A 17,530-nucleotide genomic window follows, 5' to 3' on the forward strand; every position below is an offset into this window, starting at 1 on the left:
ATTGATGTAGGTGACCACTGTAAAACTAAAATAAATTGCCATAGTAATTTATTCTTCTTGTCTAAGAATGTTATGTAAAGTTATTTCCTGTTAATTTACAAAATGACGAAATCGGTAAATTCTAATACAGATTATTTTAAAGGTATATCATAGTATTTCCCTATTTTAGAAATACACATAATCTGTCTAGAGAATTAAAGTATTTCTTTATGTAGCTATAGAAAGAACTATGAGGATATCATTTGAATTTTCTGGAAAAGCAAAAGGACTTGGCACTAAAGGACTACTTAGTTGTTTTCAATACTTGGCAAAATAATATAAAAACATATTGCAATATCTGAATTGATGAATTCCAATGTTCAGTTACCTAATTTCTATTCCAATTGGATAATTTGTATAATTGAACAACTTCTATGACCAATTTCATGTTCTTTTCTTCATTATCATGATGATTAAAGCTGAGACCTTTGATGTAATCACGACTAATCTTGAGGAGATCTTGAGTGATTATTTTGCCCTTATCTATGCATCTTAATCAGTATGAGATTTGTGGGAATCTATTATTTTCCAAATATCTCTCCTTTGTTAAAAAACTCCTACATATGTATTGTTCACTCATTCTAGTACTTAGCAATGCTTCAGTGTCAGAATGTTTTCCCCCCCGGTGAGCTAAATATCTAGTACTGGAGCTTCCTTCTGCTTCCTTCTGCTGAATTCCCTGTGTTTCTTCCAGAAACAAGAAGCATGCAGCATGTGAACCTTGATAATGCTACCTGATGGCAGGTCCACAGCCTCAGACTCACCCCGCTACTGAGTGACATGAAAGTTTCCATCAGGGATCTTTAATAATTTGCTGAAAACAGATGACTTGTCAGAATAGTAAAGCTGTGTGAACAATCCTTCTTTTATAAAAGGAAGATGGAAGGGGAAATCCCTTAATGATACTGAAATCAATTTGATAAAAGTCTAGAGAGAATATCAAATAGATATTCTGTGCAGACTTCAGTTTACTTTATTGTAGTTATTCTCCATTTCCAAATGTGAAACTTACAGATTTATAGCTGGCTATTTCATTCCTTACTCAGGTTAATTACACAGATTAATTTTCAGGTATATCGAGCAAACTTTGTTTGACATTATAGTTAGAGACTTAAAAGAAAGACCATAACTGTGACTCATTTTTCATAAAGTCCCTTGTGTAGAATATCTTGGTGTCATTTCTGGTACTCTCCAATGTGGGTATGCCCACCCAGGGGGTGCTCTAGATTATCTATTGATAATAGAGAAAAATTCTGTCTATAAATATGCATATATATGTGCATATATATTATATATGATCAAACCAATAAAAAGAAAGTCCTCTAAACTTTCACTAGTAGATGAAGCTAATATTTCTGTCTGATCACGTGGCAGGTAGTATGGGAGGAGAGGCTCCTCAGGTAAGGTGGGAATATCTCAATGACTGTTGCTCATTTGTTCAGTTGCTTTCGGCGTATTTCAAATTATTGCTCTTTTCATTGCCCAGTTAAATGGATTTATCTCTTATCTAGTTGTAACTAGACCAATCTTCACAAAAAGACACATGGCTTAACACAGTTCCTCTAACTGCTTGAAGATAATACTAATCATGAAAGCACAAGAGAACTCTGAACTCTTTGTCAGCCACATTATGGGGTAAAGAAACAATGACAATCTGAGCAGATCTGTCAAGAAACCAGCCTCTCCTCCAAAAAAAAAAAAAAATAACTAGAAATTATCCAGAAGATTACTGAAGTATGGAACCACAACTTATAATGAAGAAGCAAAACTTCACACTGAGTTTTGAGATTAGTCAGTGATAGTAGAACATGTATAATTTATAAACTAATATATAAGCATATATAGGGGGTTGCAAGTTAAAAATTATTGAGAGGGTGCATAATCAAGAGTTGTAGACCATTGGCCTGTTCTTGCTTCTAAAAAAAAATATATATATATATATATTTTTTTATTTCTTTCTGATTATTCTGATTAATTATAGAGAACTTGAAATGCATGGAAGCATCAAAAACAAGAAAAAGTATCCATATTTTTACCACTACAATATAAACATTATTTTCATTTGGTGAAGTGACTCCCTTATTATAACCATTTCATATAAAGTATCTTTCATAGAGGGAGGCTGACCACTCAGGAGAACACTTTATAGAACATCTATAGGTCACTTCGCCTAGTCTCCATGGCATCTAAGAAGGTATGTCAAGAATGCAACTGCAGTCCTGGTTTTTGATCATTTGCCTAATCCATTTGGGATAAATTTCACTCTTAGTGGGGGTGCCCTCTGACCTCATCCCAGGTCACATTGTGGGAGCAGTATACACCATTCTTACTGAGTAGGAGACTGGTACAGAACTCCTGTATTATGCTAATTCCTAAATTAATTAGCCCATTTCAGCCATCAGTGATGTGGTTAAGGGGTCATGCTTAGATTCTCCAGATGTCAGGGAAGCAGGCCTGGTCTGGTTTTCAGTAATCCCCAGGAATTCTGAGTATGCCCATCAGATTCCTTCCTTCGAGGAAGGAGACCATAGCTGTAGGTTCTGCAATGACAGCCCCTGTCCTGCCTTATGTCAGCTCCACACATCTCTCATTACAGAAACCACCCTCAGTTTCACATTCTGAATCTTCTCTAGATGTTTGCTCTTCAACCCCACAGTGAAACACTAGCTGGTATTTGAAATAATCTCATCACCCTCAAAAATAACTTCTGACAATCTGACCTGTAGCGGAGCTTTTCCATAGGTTTGGCAGGATTTCCATTTCTATCTAAGATAAAATGTGCTGTTTCCCCATGCTTTGGGCCTCCCCCCAAATGGGGAACAAGTCCCTTTCTAAAACCTGGATGTTGCTGCCTAAAACACCAGAGGGTGCAGAGCCAAATTGTTATTTTTATCTCATTCATTTTTCTAGACCCTCACACTATTTCTCCAGTGTTTCCTCCACTGCATACATATCAAGAGGCCTAAACTGTTGCCCGGGATTCAGGGAGGGAGAAGAATGCAAATCCCATGTTTCAAATATCGAGCTCTCCTATTGCAACATTTAAGTAGGGTCCATTGGATTTACAGTTAGCCTTCTTTTTTTTTTTAAAGAATTTTTTTTGCATATACTTTGGATTGTTTTTCAAGAGTAAGAATGGATTTTCCCAGAATCACTGCAGGCAAACATAGCCTAGTGCTGCTCCCAGCTGGTGTCCATGGTGTAGTCCATGGCAAAGTGAAGCTGCCCGACCAATTCCGGAAATAAACCAGCAACCCTAACCTCAAGACCATAGCCATCTAATGAAATAACAGGTAAATTTCCAAACTCTGAGTATTTCTTTCCCCTTAAGCAATTTTTTTGATGTGAACCAGGGATGAAAGGAAAGTAAATAAAAAATACAACAGCAAAATCACCACACCTGCTAACATAATTTCCCCCTCAATGCATTCATGCTTTGTGGGAAAAATGGAGCTGAGGAAGAACTGTGGGTGTGCCTGGGGCCTACAACACTACAATCAAATATGCCCTCTATTTATTTTTTGTGAGTCTCACTCCCAGTTACCAGATCATAACAACTCACACTCCCTCTTTCCTTTATTGCCTTTGTTGTCCCACCTTTATGAAATCCACCACATTCGCTCTTTGCTGCATGCCCGTATCTCTATTTTCCCATTGGCATTTTAACTGTTCTTTCGATATATGTTTGATACTACTTGACACCTGAAATCCTTGTGAGTGTAGATTCAAAACAAATTATAAATAAAAGTCAAAATAAAGTCACCTTAAGTTATGGAATAAATCGGAAAGATAATCAAGATCTAGATTTAAAAACTTAAATCTTTGCCTTTGTTCCACAAACTGTCCAGAAATCACCTTTTAGAACATGACATCTCTAAGCAAGAAACTGCAGCAGCTTCCAGGGAGGCAGGGGTAGAGGTGTGTTTATAAGAGAAAGATTACAAAATTTTGAGTAAGGAACAGAAAAGACTGCATTTCTTTCACATTTCTGATTCTAAGTATGAATATTTTTTGGTCTTAGAATTGAAAAAAAAGGGCAGGTGTTGCCAGGGCAGTTTTCTGATTCTGTGCAGGATTGAGATATTGGAGTTTTCAACATAAAAAAAAAAAAAAAAAAAAAAAAAGGCAAGCCATTTTCCTTCCACATCAGTTCTGTGGAAGTTTCTGCATACTGTTGGGAAGATCAGTCCCAGACGCCCGGATGCCCTAGAAGCCCCAACTCAAAGGATATGGTTGGAATGCAAAACAAAGTTTAGAAATTGGTAAATGGAGAACTGGATTTGACTCATACCACACCAGCTGAGAGCACAGAGAAGACAGTGCCTTTAACACCCCCTGAAAAGGACAAAGTGCCTGTGTCAGATAGTCTTCAATCCCCAGAAACCCTACTGGCCTGGCTTTAGTTACTTTTTCAAAGCAAATAAATAAATAAATAAATAAATAAATAAATAAATAAATAAATAAATAAAAGGTGAATATTATCTGGGCAGATATTGTTAATAGGTATCACAAAGGTGACATAAATATACCAGAACACCTAATTCTGACCTTTTCAGAGTGAACTAAGGAGTCTATGAGATGACCATCAAATGGCCTGAGCAGAGACTTACTTTCATAATAAGCAGAAAGCAAATTAAAAATACAGGTCTTCCTTCCTGAGGTTCTTGACTTCCTGGCTGCTATGTGACATCACCTAATTCCTGATCTAGTTCTGCTGAGGAGACCCCCTAATTTTAGCACCTACCTACTCACAAAGCTATAGAACTCAAGGACTCTACTCAATCCCCAAACAGCCAATTCCACCATCTTTGGTAGCAAGAGTCCAAAGCAGGCCAATAAAACCCTTCTCAATGAAGCCATCCCCAGAAAGACCGTTGAAACAGAAGAGCCGCTTCGCAGTGGGGGTAAGAAGGATAGAGGAATATAACGAGACAGAATGTGGATTTCTTGATGTCTAAAAACGTATCCTTGATGCATCATCCCTTCGAATCCCCTTTGGCTACTGCGGACACTCCCTTCCCAGTCCTGGGGCGGCCCCCTTGGCCGTGCAACAGGCCTTCCCACTGCTCCCCTCCGCCCCCTGTACCTCAATGGTATACTGCTCAAAGATGCGCAGTTGCAGGAAAATGTCCAGCTTGATCTTCCGCTCATGGAACAGCTCTTCCATCTGCACTTGGGCGTCATCCAGCTGCTGCAGGACTGACTCGATGTGGCTGATGGAGCTACTGTGGGGTGTCTTGTTGCTGGACACAGCGGAGTCCCTGTGGCAGAGTGGAAGAAAAGAAGGGAGGGGCCCTGCCATGTTAAAAGTGATAGAGGAACAGGGGGTTTTCCTCGTCTACGCAAGGTGGATGTGAATCAGTTAAATCATTCAATTGAGAGACGTTTATCAAACTCCTACTGTGAGCCTGGCACTATCTGCTAAGTAAGCAAACCAAACATACATGTATCTTCTTTGGGGTTCACAGCACGATAGCTCTGAGACTAGCTGCTCTCCTATTCCTCAGACAGAATTGTGAAAAGGATCAAATAAAATAATAGATGGGAAAGGGCTTGACACAGCATAAAATATTAGGTCAATGGAACAGTTCCATACATATATGTAGTCTAATATGTATAGTTTTAATATACACACATATACACATGCATAAGCGTAGACACATTAAATACAAAGCTTAACAGTAGACATGTTAAAGACATATAATAAAAAACAAAACAAAACCCTTCCTAGCTTTATTTCACAGGATTGTTGTTAAAACCAGGTTACAGCTGCCAAAATTATTTATCCACAACGCAATGCCAAAGTTATATGCCAGTGTTATTATACAGGCTTTAAATTGCAGTTAGGAAAGCATGGACCCTGGAGGCTGCAAGCCTGGATGAAGTCCCCACTCTGACCTACGTGGGAAATCACCTCCCCAAGCCCTAGTTGTCTCCCTGCCCTGCTCACTTCACGATTTGCTGCTAAGTAAGACTGTGTGGTAAACGTGCTCTGTGACCGGGAGCATGCTGTATGAATGACTGTTAGTCCTGAAAGGACACAAGTGAAGTATCAAGTGGTGATTGGGACACAGGCCCAAGTGCAGAGAGCAGAGGTTAGGGTACAAGAGGCTGTGATGACAAGGTTTTAAAGAGGGTGAACTCTGATTTGGGCAGTAGAAGAAAAGCAAGGAGAGTCTACACAAAAGTATTAGGGGGAGATGACATGTTGTAGAGGGGACCCAAGAAGTAAACATATTGATCTACTTAGAGAAGGGAGGTGGTGGCGAGCTCGCCAAAGAGATCATTATAATAAGAAATCTGGATTAAGAAGTTTACATTCCATAAGGCCTTGAGTAAACTAGAGCTCTAAACTTGAAATAAAGGGGCACATTCAATATCTTATGATATCTTGGTTTCTTCTACAATTTAGTAAGTAGAGGACACAGAGAAAATCATTAGTTTTGAATCTCATCAGCAAGCTTTCTGAAAACTAGTCCTTTTAGCCTATGTTGGTCTCAGAAGCGATGGTATCTGAGCCCACACTGTCTGTTTCTGAAGGGAGCAGAAGGGTAGTTTGTTGAAAACCTCTCCTTCTATCATTCAGAGAACTCCCAATTCTACCTCCTAACCCTGCATATTAGGTCAAGAAATCCCACCACTGGATGGACACCCCCTACCATAAAAGAAACATAAGAGATGGACTCAATACTACGCATTTGTTGAGGACTTTGCTGTTGGGGCGATGTGACTGTTCTTTCTGACTGTTTTTCTCAGTGTTTTTCCACCACAGCTTCCAGGAGGGAGAGAATAATTTCTGATAATTTTGCACAGCACCTATGCCAATGTCGCACTCACTAGAAATCACGGAGATGATGGGAACCCATCTGAGGGACTTCAGTGATGAGCGCCAGACCTGGAGAAGTGGAGACCTAGAGAAGATGCGTGCCCTGGTATGTGTGAGGCATCCTGCCAAGGTCCACTAGGCACCATTTACTTCTCTTCTCTTTGACTGGTTTTGATATTAGGAAGGAGAACCCAGGCAGGAGTCAGGCTAGTGGGGGAATAAATGGCCACATGCCTATGGTCCTCTCTAGAATCCATGAAACTTAAACTTGCAGAAGAGGCATCAGCTACATTGTTGCCTTTGCCATCACTGTGTGGCCTTTGGCCCTTAGGCATTGTGCAAGGGTGGCAGCCGTTAAGAGCAAGTGGCAAGCTTACGAAAAGTATTTGGAGAGAAAACACAAAGCCATCACAAAATTCTAGAGCTGACAGAGCTTAATTATGCAGACAAAGGAGCTGAGACCCAGGGAGGTTAAATGGCTGCCCACTATTTGGAATTTTCTTCAGAAATGAATAACAGTGGAGTTTCCCAGGCAGGCATATTCATGAAGATGAATTGGGAGATGAAGGAAAAGAGGCTGTCTTGTTAATATGAAACACGAGGACTCAGAACATCTCATGTACATATTTAGAATAGAAATAATTAATTTCCAACAGAAAAGCGTGTCAGGACCATTAAAAAATAAGTTCTTATTATTTATTTAATTGGATAACTGGTATGGGGTAGGGGAGGCCCTCTCAACTGAAGTAATTCCTATAGGCTCCAGGGTTGGCCTGGGTCTTATTGTTGAGATTATTTCTGTCCAGAGCTGGCAGAGGTCCCAGAACTCAGTGATTATGGGATAAGAACAAGTCTCTATGGGCAGGCATCATTAGCGCCATCAAACCCTATTTACATAGCACCTGGGTACAGGACTGGCTGCCAAGGGCTTGCTCAAGGCCTCCTGACAGCTTATCTGGGGAACCAGTGCCCTTGACAGGAACAGGAAGCTACATATTGATGCCAACAGAAAGGAGGCAATGGTGTGAATGATTCTAAATGAATTTCAAGCTTTAGATAGGATCTTCCTTCTTAGTAATGTTTGTATAAGCTAATACAGTTTTATTTTCTGGGAAACAAGGAATGGTGAAAAGGTCATAAGTGGGTAATGAAGAACAAAGTAGGACAACATCACACGCTCTCTACAGTCTCATGGGGCCAAAGCCAACTCTTTTTGGTCACATTTTGCCAACTGGGGCCTTGGAGTTGAGAGTTCAGCCTGAGATCAGATGCCAAAGAACACTATATTCTAAGACCATTTCTCAACATAACTAAATATGTCATGTTTCTTAAAGAAGATATTATTTATTTTCTGTTGAATGGTAATTTTGTTATAATTATGCTACTTTTTGATTGCTGAATAACATCATTAATGATGAATAATGCTTTAGAATATTAGAGCTGTTCTGTTTACTACTTCATTTTAAACTCAAGTTGAATATGGTATAGGCATTTTTAAAACTGACAGATGGAGAGACTGAAGCTCACACAAGACCACAAAACTGGCTGTGGCTGAACCAAGACCGGGACATGACTTATCTCGTGTCTAGTCCGAGGCATTTCCCACTGGAAAGCACTGCCCATGCTGACCTGGCCTCGCTGAGCTCCCCCAGGGAGGGAGGCGCTGACCTGAGCTGCTGAATAAGGTCTTCGCCTTCCTTGATGACGTTGAGTGTGGCATCCAGCGTGGCGGTCTGCTGCTGCTGGAACTGCTTTATCAGTTCCTGGACCGCATCCACTGAGTCTGCACAGACATCCTCTAGCATCTCCTTCTGAAGGTCTTCCATCCATGTCCACAACTGTGGGAAGAGAGCAGAGACTCTACTCAGGACAGACAGGAGCAGCCAGGACTGGGGCAAGGGCAAGAAAATCAGACTCGGGTCACCCAATATACCTTCAATTGGTCAGGGCAACGTCAGACTGTCTTTCTCATCAGCACACCTATGGATCTGTTTGTGTTTCTATATTTATATTCATTATCCATTTCTGTGAAGGATATTCCATTAGTGTTGGCATTCCCTAAAGATGGAAACCACCCTTGGCTTTACTGCCCTGTGGTTCAGGGAAACTTGTGGTCTTAGAGCAGGGAGATCACTCATCTTTGAGAGATTGGGAAGAACAGGAGACTGTGAGAAACAAATATTATTTCGTCTTTCAGAAAGGAGGAAAGGGAGGGCTCTATACACTTCCTCCAGGTAGCTAGATGTCACTTCCTAGAAATTTATTACCATTTTGAAAATATGTAAAAAAGAATGTGATGCTCAATAAGAATCAAATGAAGATTAATTAAGAAAATATATGCTATGTTATTTGTTCTTTGTAGGATTGACAGATGGTTAGAAAATTTAATGCTAAAGATGTAGCTTATCTTAATTTTAGTATGAGACATTTCCCCCATGATATTTGAAATGATGAAATGCGGTCAGGATGACATTACTAGTCAGACAAGTTTAAAATAGCTAAGTACCGTGTTTTGAACAGAATAAGCACTGGAAATGATGAGGAACTGAACTGAATTACTAAAAACTCATTTATTGATATCGCTTTTTCACACTGAAAAATAGATCTCCAGTGGCTGACATAGTACTCCACCTCTAACTACTCTTACTGAGCATTTTGATAAATGATGGAGGGAAAGATGAGTCTGAAGTCTGCTTGAAAACAAGGAATCTACAGCTGGCTAGCAGGAAAGCTAAGTTCAGGGCTCTACCACAAAAAAAGCCAATATAGAGAGAAAATTGATAGAAGATGATGTGGATTTGGGGTTCTGTTCATCCTGTAACTTATAGTGCCTTTGAGCAAAATCACCCTTTGCTCACCAAGACATCATGTGTAAAATAAGTTGGGAAAAGCACAAAAAAAATTTGTTATTTACCTTCTGGTTCTAATATTCTGTAAGTCGAAATTATGGATAAATATCAGACAAGTTTAAAATAGCTTGAGAAAATTATTTCATCTAGTTGGTTCTTAGTATGGTAAATCATGGTATGGCCTTTGTAATAAGGGGTGAGAAAAAGAAACGATAAAGACAGACAAAAATAGTCTTCAGATTTTGGACAAGGTATTTTTTGTTCTTTAGACAGGAGAGGACCCAGATGTTGGAAAAGAAGTTGAGTTAACAATGTTAATAAGCCCTGGAGGTAGAGAATAAGGGGGTCTAAAGAATGTCCTCCTTAGACAGGTGAGAACATCTCTGAGCCTCAGTTTCCTAATCTATAAAATGAGAAGAATAAGAACCGCACTGCTCACTTCGAAGATTATGAGAGTTAAATGATTTACTTATTATCCATGCTTTAAATAAACATACTGCTTTATTAATAAGCCTATAGCATTGTCATGATAGCTATAACCAAATTATTATTATTCAGTGTCCCTGTCATTTAGCAGTTTATAATCTGATTGTAATGAGTTCAGTTTATTTTCTTTAAATACACAAAACAAGTTTTTAAGACCATATAAGCTGGGATACATATTCCTACAAGTATGAACGTATTTATTTCAAATCAGTATGAAATTGGGAAGTTCAGGATATGTTCATTGTAGCTTGATGTTACTTCATACTTTCTGGCTGCCATTTTACCTACAGATCAAAACCATTTTCCAAGTGTGTTAAAGTCCTTGGGTAAGAGATAATGGAGTTCCTGAAAAATCACTGTATAGAGAGACAACATAGCATAGTGGTTAAAAGTTTCAAACCCCAATTCTAGTATGTATTAGCTATACAACCTTTGGTAAGTAACCTACCCTCCCTGGTTTTCCTTAAAAGTAAACCTAGCACACTTCAGGACCAAATCCAGCGTTCATCTTTTACCAATTCCAAAATGAAGGAGTATGTCAAACTTTTCCTCTGCCTGATAGTGGGAACTGGAGATAACTTGCATCGAAAATATCTTTTAAATATATAATATCTGGCACTTACTATATGTCAGGTACTGTTTCTAAGCAATATATAGATATAGAGATAGATAGATAGATAGATAGATAGATAGATAGACAGACAGACAGACAGACAGATATCTCACTTATTTGTGTGTGTGCAGAAAAAGACACACACATATATTGACTTAGTAATCTCTACAGCTCTGTGGGGGTAAGTACTATTATCATTCCCATTTTACTGATAAGGAAAACCAAAGTACAATTGAAATAGAGGATGAAGCTGTTTTGTTCTTGAGGCCATATCCCTTTTGAAGACATTTAGTTTTGGTTCTACAGTGGGTGGGTAGTAGAACATGGTACATGTGTACATGTGAGTGTCTGTGGTGATTGTGGTGTGTGTGTGTGTGTGTATGTGCATGTGTGTACTGATTTGAGCAAGAAATATATTGGAAGAATAATTTCACAAGGTTAGAAACAAATGGAAATGGGCATTTAAATAAGCTGTCTAATAAAGAGCTGAGGCTGATTATATTGGCCACATTCCTTAGTTAATTTGACGCATATTATTACTACTACAAAAATATCTAAAAATGGGTATTTTGAAACCTAGCAATTACAGCATTTCCATGGAAACACAGCAAAGAAAGAGAATTCTGACTGGACGATCTCCATAGAACAGATGACACTTGCTACAAATGTCTCTTCCCTGGACAAGGGAAATGAGGACTTGTATAAATGCTTCTCTCTACATTCTCCCTAACTCTCCAGATCAGCAAATCACCAGCTGCCCTCTTAGACCCAGGCAAAAAGAAGATATATCAAAGTTCAGCACAATATGAACCAATAGCTGAGGCTCTGGATGTATAAGAAGGCCCCAAGCACATGTTTGTCACCTTCCTTTATCAGGTAGCTCTTCTAAGGAGGGATGAAATGTATTATTTTTATAAAATAACACTTACTGGGATTGTACCTAATTTAAAGTTTTTTTTTCTTTTTTTCCTCTCTAATCTTCAATTAAAAACATCATTGAAGAAAATGTATAAAACAAAAAAAATGAAAATGAAAATTAAATCACCCATCACATTTTTAACTTCTTTGTATATTTCTTTCTAGTCTTTATTTCATGCATGTGATCAAAACTCTGCTCATGATGGATATATAGTTTTTAATGTATTATATACTGCAAGCCCTTTCTCATGGCAATTAATGATCTTTGACAATGTAATTTGTAATGACTGTATAATATTTCACTATACAAACATACTATGATTCGCTTAATGAATTGCCCAACATAGAAAATTTTAGATGGTTTCTAATTACTCAAAATTATGAATAACGCTGCAATGAAATGGTTGAAGGTTTTAACCCTCCATCCAGACTCCTACAGTAACCAAGAATTCACAGAGCAGGGCCAATGGGATTAAGCAGACTCTTTAATCTGCAGAAGAAATGAGCCTGAAGGATATCTTTTTCATATTTTCCTCTTTGATCCTAATTAGAGTAGGTCTTTTGATGTAGAAAGTGGCCAAAAGTAAAATTATGAACTTCAGCCTGGGGACTCATAGGAAGCCCAGTTTAAATCATTTATGAAGATGGATATTGAGTTCCTGCTTAGAAATATCTGTAATGGGGGCTTTAATTCCTTCAAAATTACATCCAGCAATGACATTCTCATACACATCGGCACTAACACAAAAACTTGGCAAATAATTGTAGGTAGACAGAAAGGAAAACAGCAAAGAAAGGAAGGAGTTAATCATAACTAGGTAGGAAGGATCTATGACAATATATACCAGCAACTCTGATGCCACCCAAGGTTACTTTAGTAAAACTGAGCAGATCATTCTTCCATTTACTCCACTTACTGTAAGAGGGAAAAATAACCATAACAACTCAGAAGTCCCTAACAGACTTAAAGACTTGGCTACTATCTTGCCTTGGGTAAGAAGCCAGAAGTTTGCCTATAGAGTCAAGAGGAATGAGTCAAGAGTTAACAGGCCCAGGAGAAAACAGGACCCACAGTTACCAAGGTTTGAGAGGTGGTGTGTCTTGAGAGGTATTAAATAGAATATAAAAAGATAAAACCACAGGAGATCCTTCTTCATTAGACCATCCAAGGATGCTCACTTCTGCCTGCCTTGTATTCCATTTCTGTCTGCTGTATAGGTCCTAGAGGAAAGCTCCCACAGGCAAACCCACCCCCCTTTATTTACATTGCCTATGAAGTTCAAGACAAAGAACTAGAGTGGGTGAAAGATGTGATGGAATGGGTTTTTCCTCTCCCCCACTTTTTTTCTTTTTTAAAAAGAAATGACTAGCTTCCCATTGCCAAGTATGACTGTTCAATATTTATTCAGCACCTCTATATATCAGACGTAGTGACAGGAATGTACTGTAGAATCTACATATACATGTCTAAACCTACATGTGTACTCTACACATGAGCACTTCGAATTTAATGAGGAAGAGCCAATCAGCTCAGTGTGATCCCAGCACCACGGATAGAGATGTGCACTCGGTGTTCTAGTCCAGTCTAGATGGGAAGTTGAAAGCCCTAGAGAAGAATTTCAAGGAAAAATGATGCCAGAGGTGAGTCCTAAAGTTCCTTATTTAGCCTACTTTAGAGATGCTTGAAGGATAAATTTGGGAGGAAGTTTAGTATTGTACTACTCGATTCTGTAATAATCATTATAATTATCACAAAGTAACAAGAGATTAAGTAATCCCAAAGATACGTGGCATGCCTAAAGATCTAGATTTGGAAATCAAACCTCCTTGGCATCCAAGATCCTGCTGTACTTAATGTGTGTGTGTAACACACATATGTGTGTATATGTGCACATATGCATATCCATGTATATGTGTCCATAATGCATAGGTGTGCACACGCATGTACACACGTTGCTACTCTTCCTAAAGGGGCCTCAGACAGACTCATTTGGAGGTGGGAAGGTGACTAAGAGGGCACGTGCGGAAATAAAGTCCTGTGGATGACTCCTACGAACAGCTCCTCTGTGACGGCCACTCGAGATAACGCTTTTCTTTCCATCGTGGAAAAAAGTCAGAATCTGTATGATCTGAGAGTTGCAGATCTCCTGACTAGAAAGATCCTCACAATCACACACCCCTTTGCATTCAGGCAGAACTGCTCCTAATTCCTCTCATATCGTGGGATCCCGAGGAGAGAGACTATGCTATTTCCTGACAGCCTCCTGTTTGAATAAATTTCCTGGTGGAGAAAATCCTTCCCGATCTTTATTTTTTTGGTCTTAATAAAGGTGAAAGTCTGTGTGGCAAAGGAGAAAAGCATGGCCTTTTGTGTCAGAAAGATTTGAGATCAATTCCACATTCACCATATCCTAGTTGTAAGACCCTAGGCAAATTATTAATTTCTGATTTGTAAAATTGAAATAAAGGTGGTAATCCTCATGGCTATTGGTTAGCTAGACAGTGTGGCACAGAGTGGGTGCAAAATACATTGCGGTTCCTGTTCTCTTTCCTCACCTGCCCTTCATATTATGCTGCTCTCTTTACTGCTACTTCATATGAATGTGATTTCATAAGCTGGATCTCAGTGTGAAAACAAGTGTCAGGTCCAAATAGGACCAAGCCTAGCAGGGTTTGAGAGATATGAGGGCAAACAGTGGTAAGTGACTGCAGCTCTGGCTAGTCACGTCTCCCATACCTCCAGGCTGCCAACACTTCCTCAGCTAAGGTCTACCCTCCCCATCAAGCCTCCGCTTTGAGGTTTGAAAATATAAAGAGGAAATAGAAGAGTAAGAAGAAAGAAGGAGAGCAGAGGAGTGGAGGAGACACAAGAGGAAAAAAGGAGGACAGGACCATGTGGGGTGGCGGTTAAGAACAAGGGTGCAGTATTTAGGAAGACAGGTCCAATCTCTGCTGCACTACTAAGAAGCTCTGGAACTTCAGGCAAGTTATTTTCTGAACCATAGTTTCTCCACTTGAAAATATATTTAATAAAATCTATATCATAAGATTACCATGAGGATTACATGAGATGATACATGTGTCTCGCAAGTGTAGGTACCCAATTAAAAAAAAAGTAGGAGCTAATATTATTGAATGCTTACAATGAACCAAATCTTAGGCTAGGTAAACCACCTGTATTACTTCAGGCTTAGTTACTACTATTATTAATTGTTAGTGTTGTCCACATCAAGTTAAAAAGAAGAGGAGAAGAAGAAAAAGAATCCTGAATTCACATTAGAACCATAAGGGGTGGTAGGACCACCCAGTCCAACTGCAAAATTTTGTAGATGAGGCTACCCAGGGCCGGGGACATGGTGATCTGCACAAGTCATATGGTTCGACAGCAGCAGAATCTGGGCTAGAATCCCAGTCTCCTAGCTCCACATACAGAAGGTGGGAGATGTAACTAGAAAAGATTCCTAGAACCAATGTCGCCCTTTCAGGAGTGGCACTTCCATGGAAACTGACCTCCCTGGGCAGCCAGCACTCCCACAGCCCTCACAAGGAACAGGACTCCTGTTCATTCACGCTCTGTTCCATCACCTACAGGCTCATAATTAAAGGAGAACACACATGCCTTTGGCTCCTGAGACCATTATTAAGAATTGGGTGAGCCACAAGCAAGCAGACAACCAGGCAGGAAAACCTGGATTAAAGCTAATCCCCTTGCTTGACAGACACTCATCAGAGAGTGTCTGTGGGTCCCATAGAGAGGAAGCAGAGCCAGCTTCGGGGAGCTTGCCAGCCCTTCATCTGCCTGGGGAATCTCAGTTTAGAAAACATTATCTTTTCATGTTTTTCTCTGATAGGCACTGCGATGATTTGCATTCATTCCCACAAAGTGTCAGAAAGCCTGTGAAGTAGTAACAACCAGGCTCCTTAATGCATTTCGAATTTCAAAAATCAACTTAATTAAGTAGGGTTAATTTTTTTTCCTGAGCAGCAATCAAACTTTAATTAATACACCATTAAAATGAATTCCTGGGGGAATACAAGCATGCATGTACCTAATGAGTTCATCTGCCAAGGGTGTTATCATAGGAGATGCTAAATGTGCCTCCTCGCTGGCCACTTACTCAGTTTCAGAGTGCCCCATGTTAATCAGAAATGAACAGCAACTGCAGGTTTACAACCCTCCTCCTCTGCACGGGCCCCCTGCCCTGCCAACAACAGAACATGATCCAGCCTCCTCTCTCCTGTCTCCACTTTGTGAATGATTCAGGGTCGGATTTAAGCCCAGCAAACTTCCTCTTCTTTGGTGGGCACCCCAGTCCCCCATGCTTCACTGGCTGTCACTCACTTTAATATCACCCTGTGGCAACCTCATTGAGAAGATTTAATCCCGTTTTTTGTTTGTTTGTTTGTTTGTTTAAATAAAAACAAAAGACATGTTTGCAAACTCTGTATGTTCCTTGCTGGCAGCAAAGATGATGGAGAGTTCTGCAGGACTCTGGTTTCTGACAGGAAACAGCAACCAAGAGCAACTGGGTGTGGGTTGGAAAGAGAGTCTCTGATCCTCTTATATTTCCTCTTACAATGAATATTCATGTACCAGAGATTCCCAAATTTCTCTAGCTGCAGACTAAATGTTCTAGCAGACACCCCAAACCACCTGCCTCTCTGGCCCCCTAATCAGAGATGAGACAGAAAAATTTCCCCCATAATGGTTGAGACCTCAACACAGGTTTTTAGGGGCAAATTGTTAATGTCTTCAATCACAGGGGGCTAGTAACCCCCAGAACACCCAGGACCCAGGGCAAACCTTGAGGGCCATTTTATTGGGAAAGCAACCTGACCCCTGCAAGAACAAATGAACCCAGCCAATGCCCGCTCTCGGCTGGCTGCCCTTACCTCTTTGGTGTGCGTGTGGAAGGAGACAGACATGTCCAGAAGAAGCTTCCGCTGCTCCACCCTGCGCACGAAGTCCTGGATGCGCACTTCCAGGTGTCGAGCTGCCTTGTAGATCTCCTCGGGGTCACATTCCCCCGTCTGAGCCAGCTGCTCCGCTGCTTCTAGGAGCTTGTCCGCATTCGTGTACGTATTCTGCCAGCAATAACAGTGAGGGAAATGAACTTGCAGTCACAAACTGAGCTTTATGCCTTCCCCCAGCCCACCCGGGGCTGCCCAGAGCCGGAGCGTGGGGGCGTGGGCGCGGGGACGACAGCTCCCTGATCTGGCACAGAGCTGAGCTCTCGCAGAGCCCGCCTGCCGCCTCGCAGCAAGCTAGCAGCCTGCCTGGCAGCTTGGCACAAGTGGGCACTAGCTGGGTGCCTCCTCTGTCTCTGGGATTTCTCAGAGGTGGGGCGTCCCTGGAAAAGAGCAAGGAGACCTGCGAGAGTCCCCATTCCCCACTGAAACCCTTCCCCCGCTCCACCCCCACTTCCAAAGATCCACCACTGCCCTCACATCTCAAGCTGTCACTGCCAGAGTCAGAAACACTGCAAAGATCATCTGGGTTTCTGATGAGAACACCAGGGAAACAGTAAACTGGGGAACTTGTTTGACATTTCCCTCAAGTTCCTTGTAACTAATTAGTTTTATCTTTTGAAACAGAGCTATCTCTTAGGAGGAGAAGGGGTCAGCAACTCAGCGACCTAACAGAAGGAGGTAGGCTATTGCCTGCATGGCCAGGGAAGGCTTGATGTTTGCAGGAAGGTTGGGGAGGAGTCAACAGATTTTGTTTATTAAGCTACTGCATGACATGCACATCCCTCCCCACACCCCGCAACACCACATCTCTTACAACCGCACACACAC

General features: G+C 40.6%; 1 protein-coding gene across 17 annotated transcripts in view; it reads right to left on the minus strand.

The window, feature by feature from the left end:
* The window catches only part of KALRN (kalirin RhoGEF kinase), a 592,295-nt gene that overhangs the window by 268,361 nt on the left and 306,404 nt on the right, over nucleotides 1-17,530 (minus strand). For 13 of the 17 annotated variants that reach the window (XM_036219571.1, XM_036219569.1, XM_036219568.1 and 10 more), the window contains exons 11-13: nucleotides 16,625-16,816; nucleotides 8,495-8,703; nucleotides 5,126-5,300 (exon numbers count right to left, since the gene is read on the minus strand). In XM_036219571.1, coding sequence (XP_036075464.1) covers nucleotides 5,126-5,300; nucleotides 8,495-8,703; nucleotides 16,625-16,816 — 576 coding nt within the window. The remainder of the gene's footprint in view (nucleotides 1-5,125; nucleotides 5,301-8,494; nucleotides 8,704-16,624; nucleotides 16,817-17,530) is intronic. The other 4 variants (XM_036219576.1, XM_036219573.1, XM_036219584.1 and 1 more) reach the window with 1 other exon arrangement.

Source organism: Rousettus aegyptiacus, unplaced genomic scaffold, assembly GCF_014176215.1.
Source record: "Rousettus aegyptiacus isolate mRouAeg1 unplaced genomic scaffold, mRouAeg1.p scaffold_m13_p_4, whole genome shotgun sequence".
NCBI lineage: Eukaryota > Metazoa > Chordata > Mammalia > Chiroptera > Pteropodidae > Rousettus > Rousettus aegyptiacus.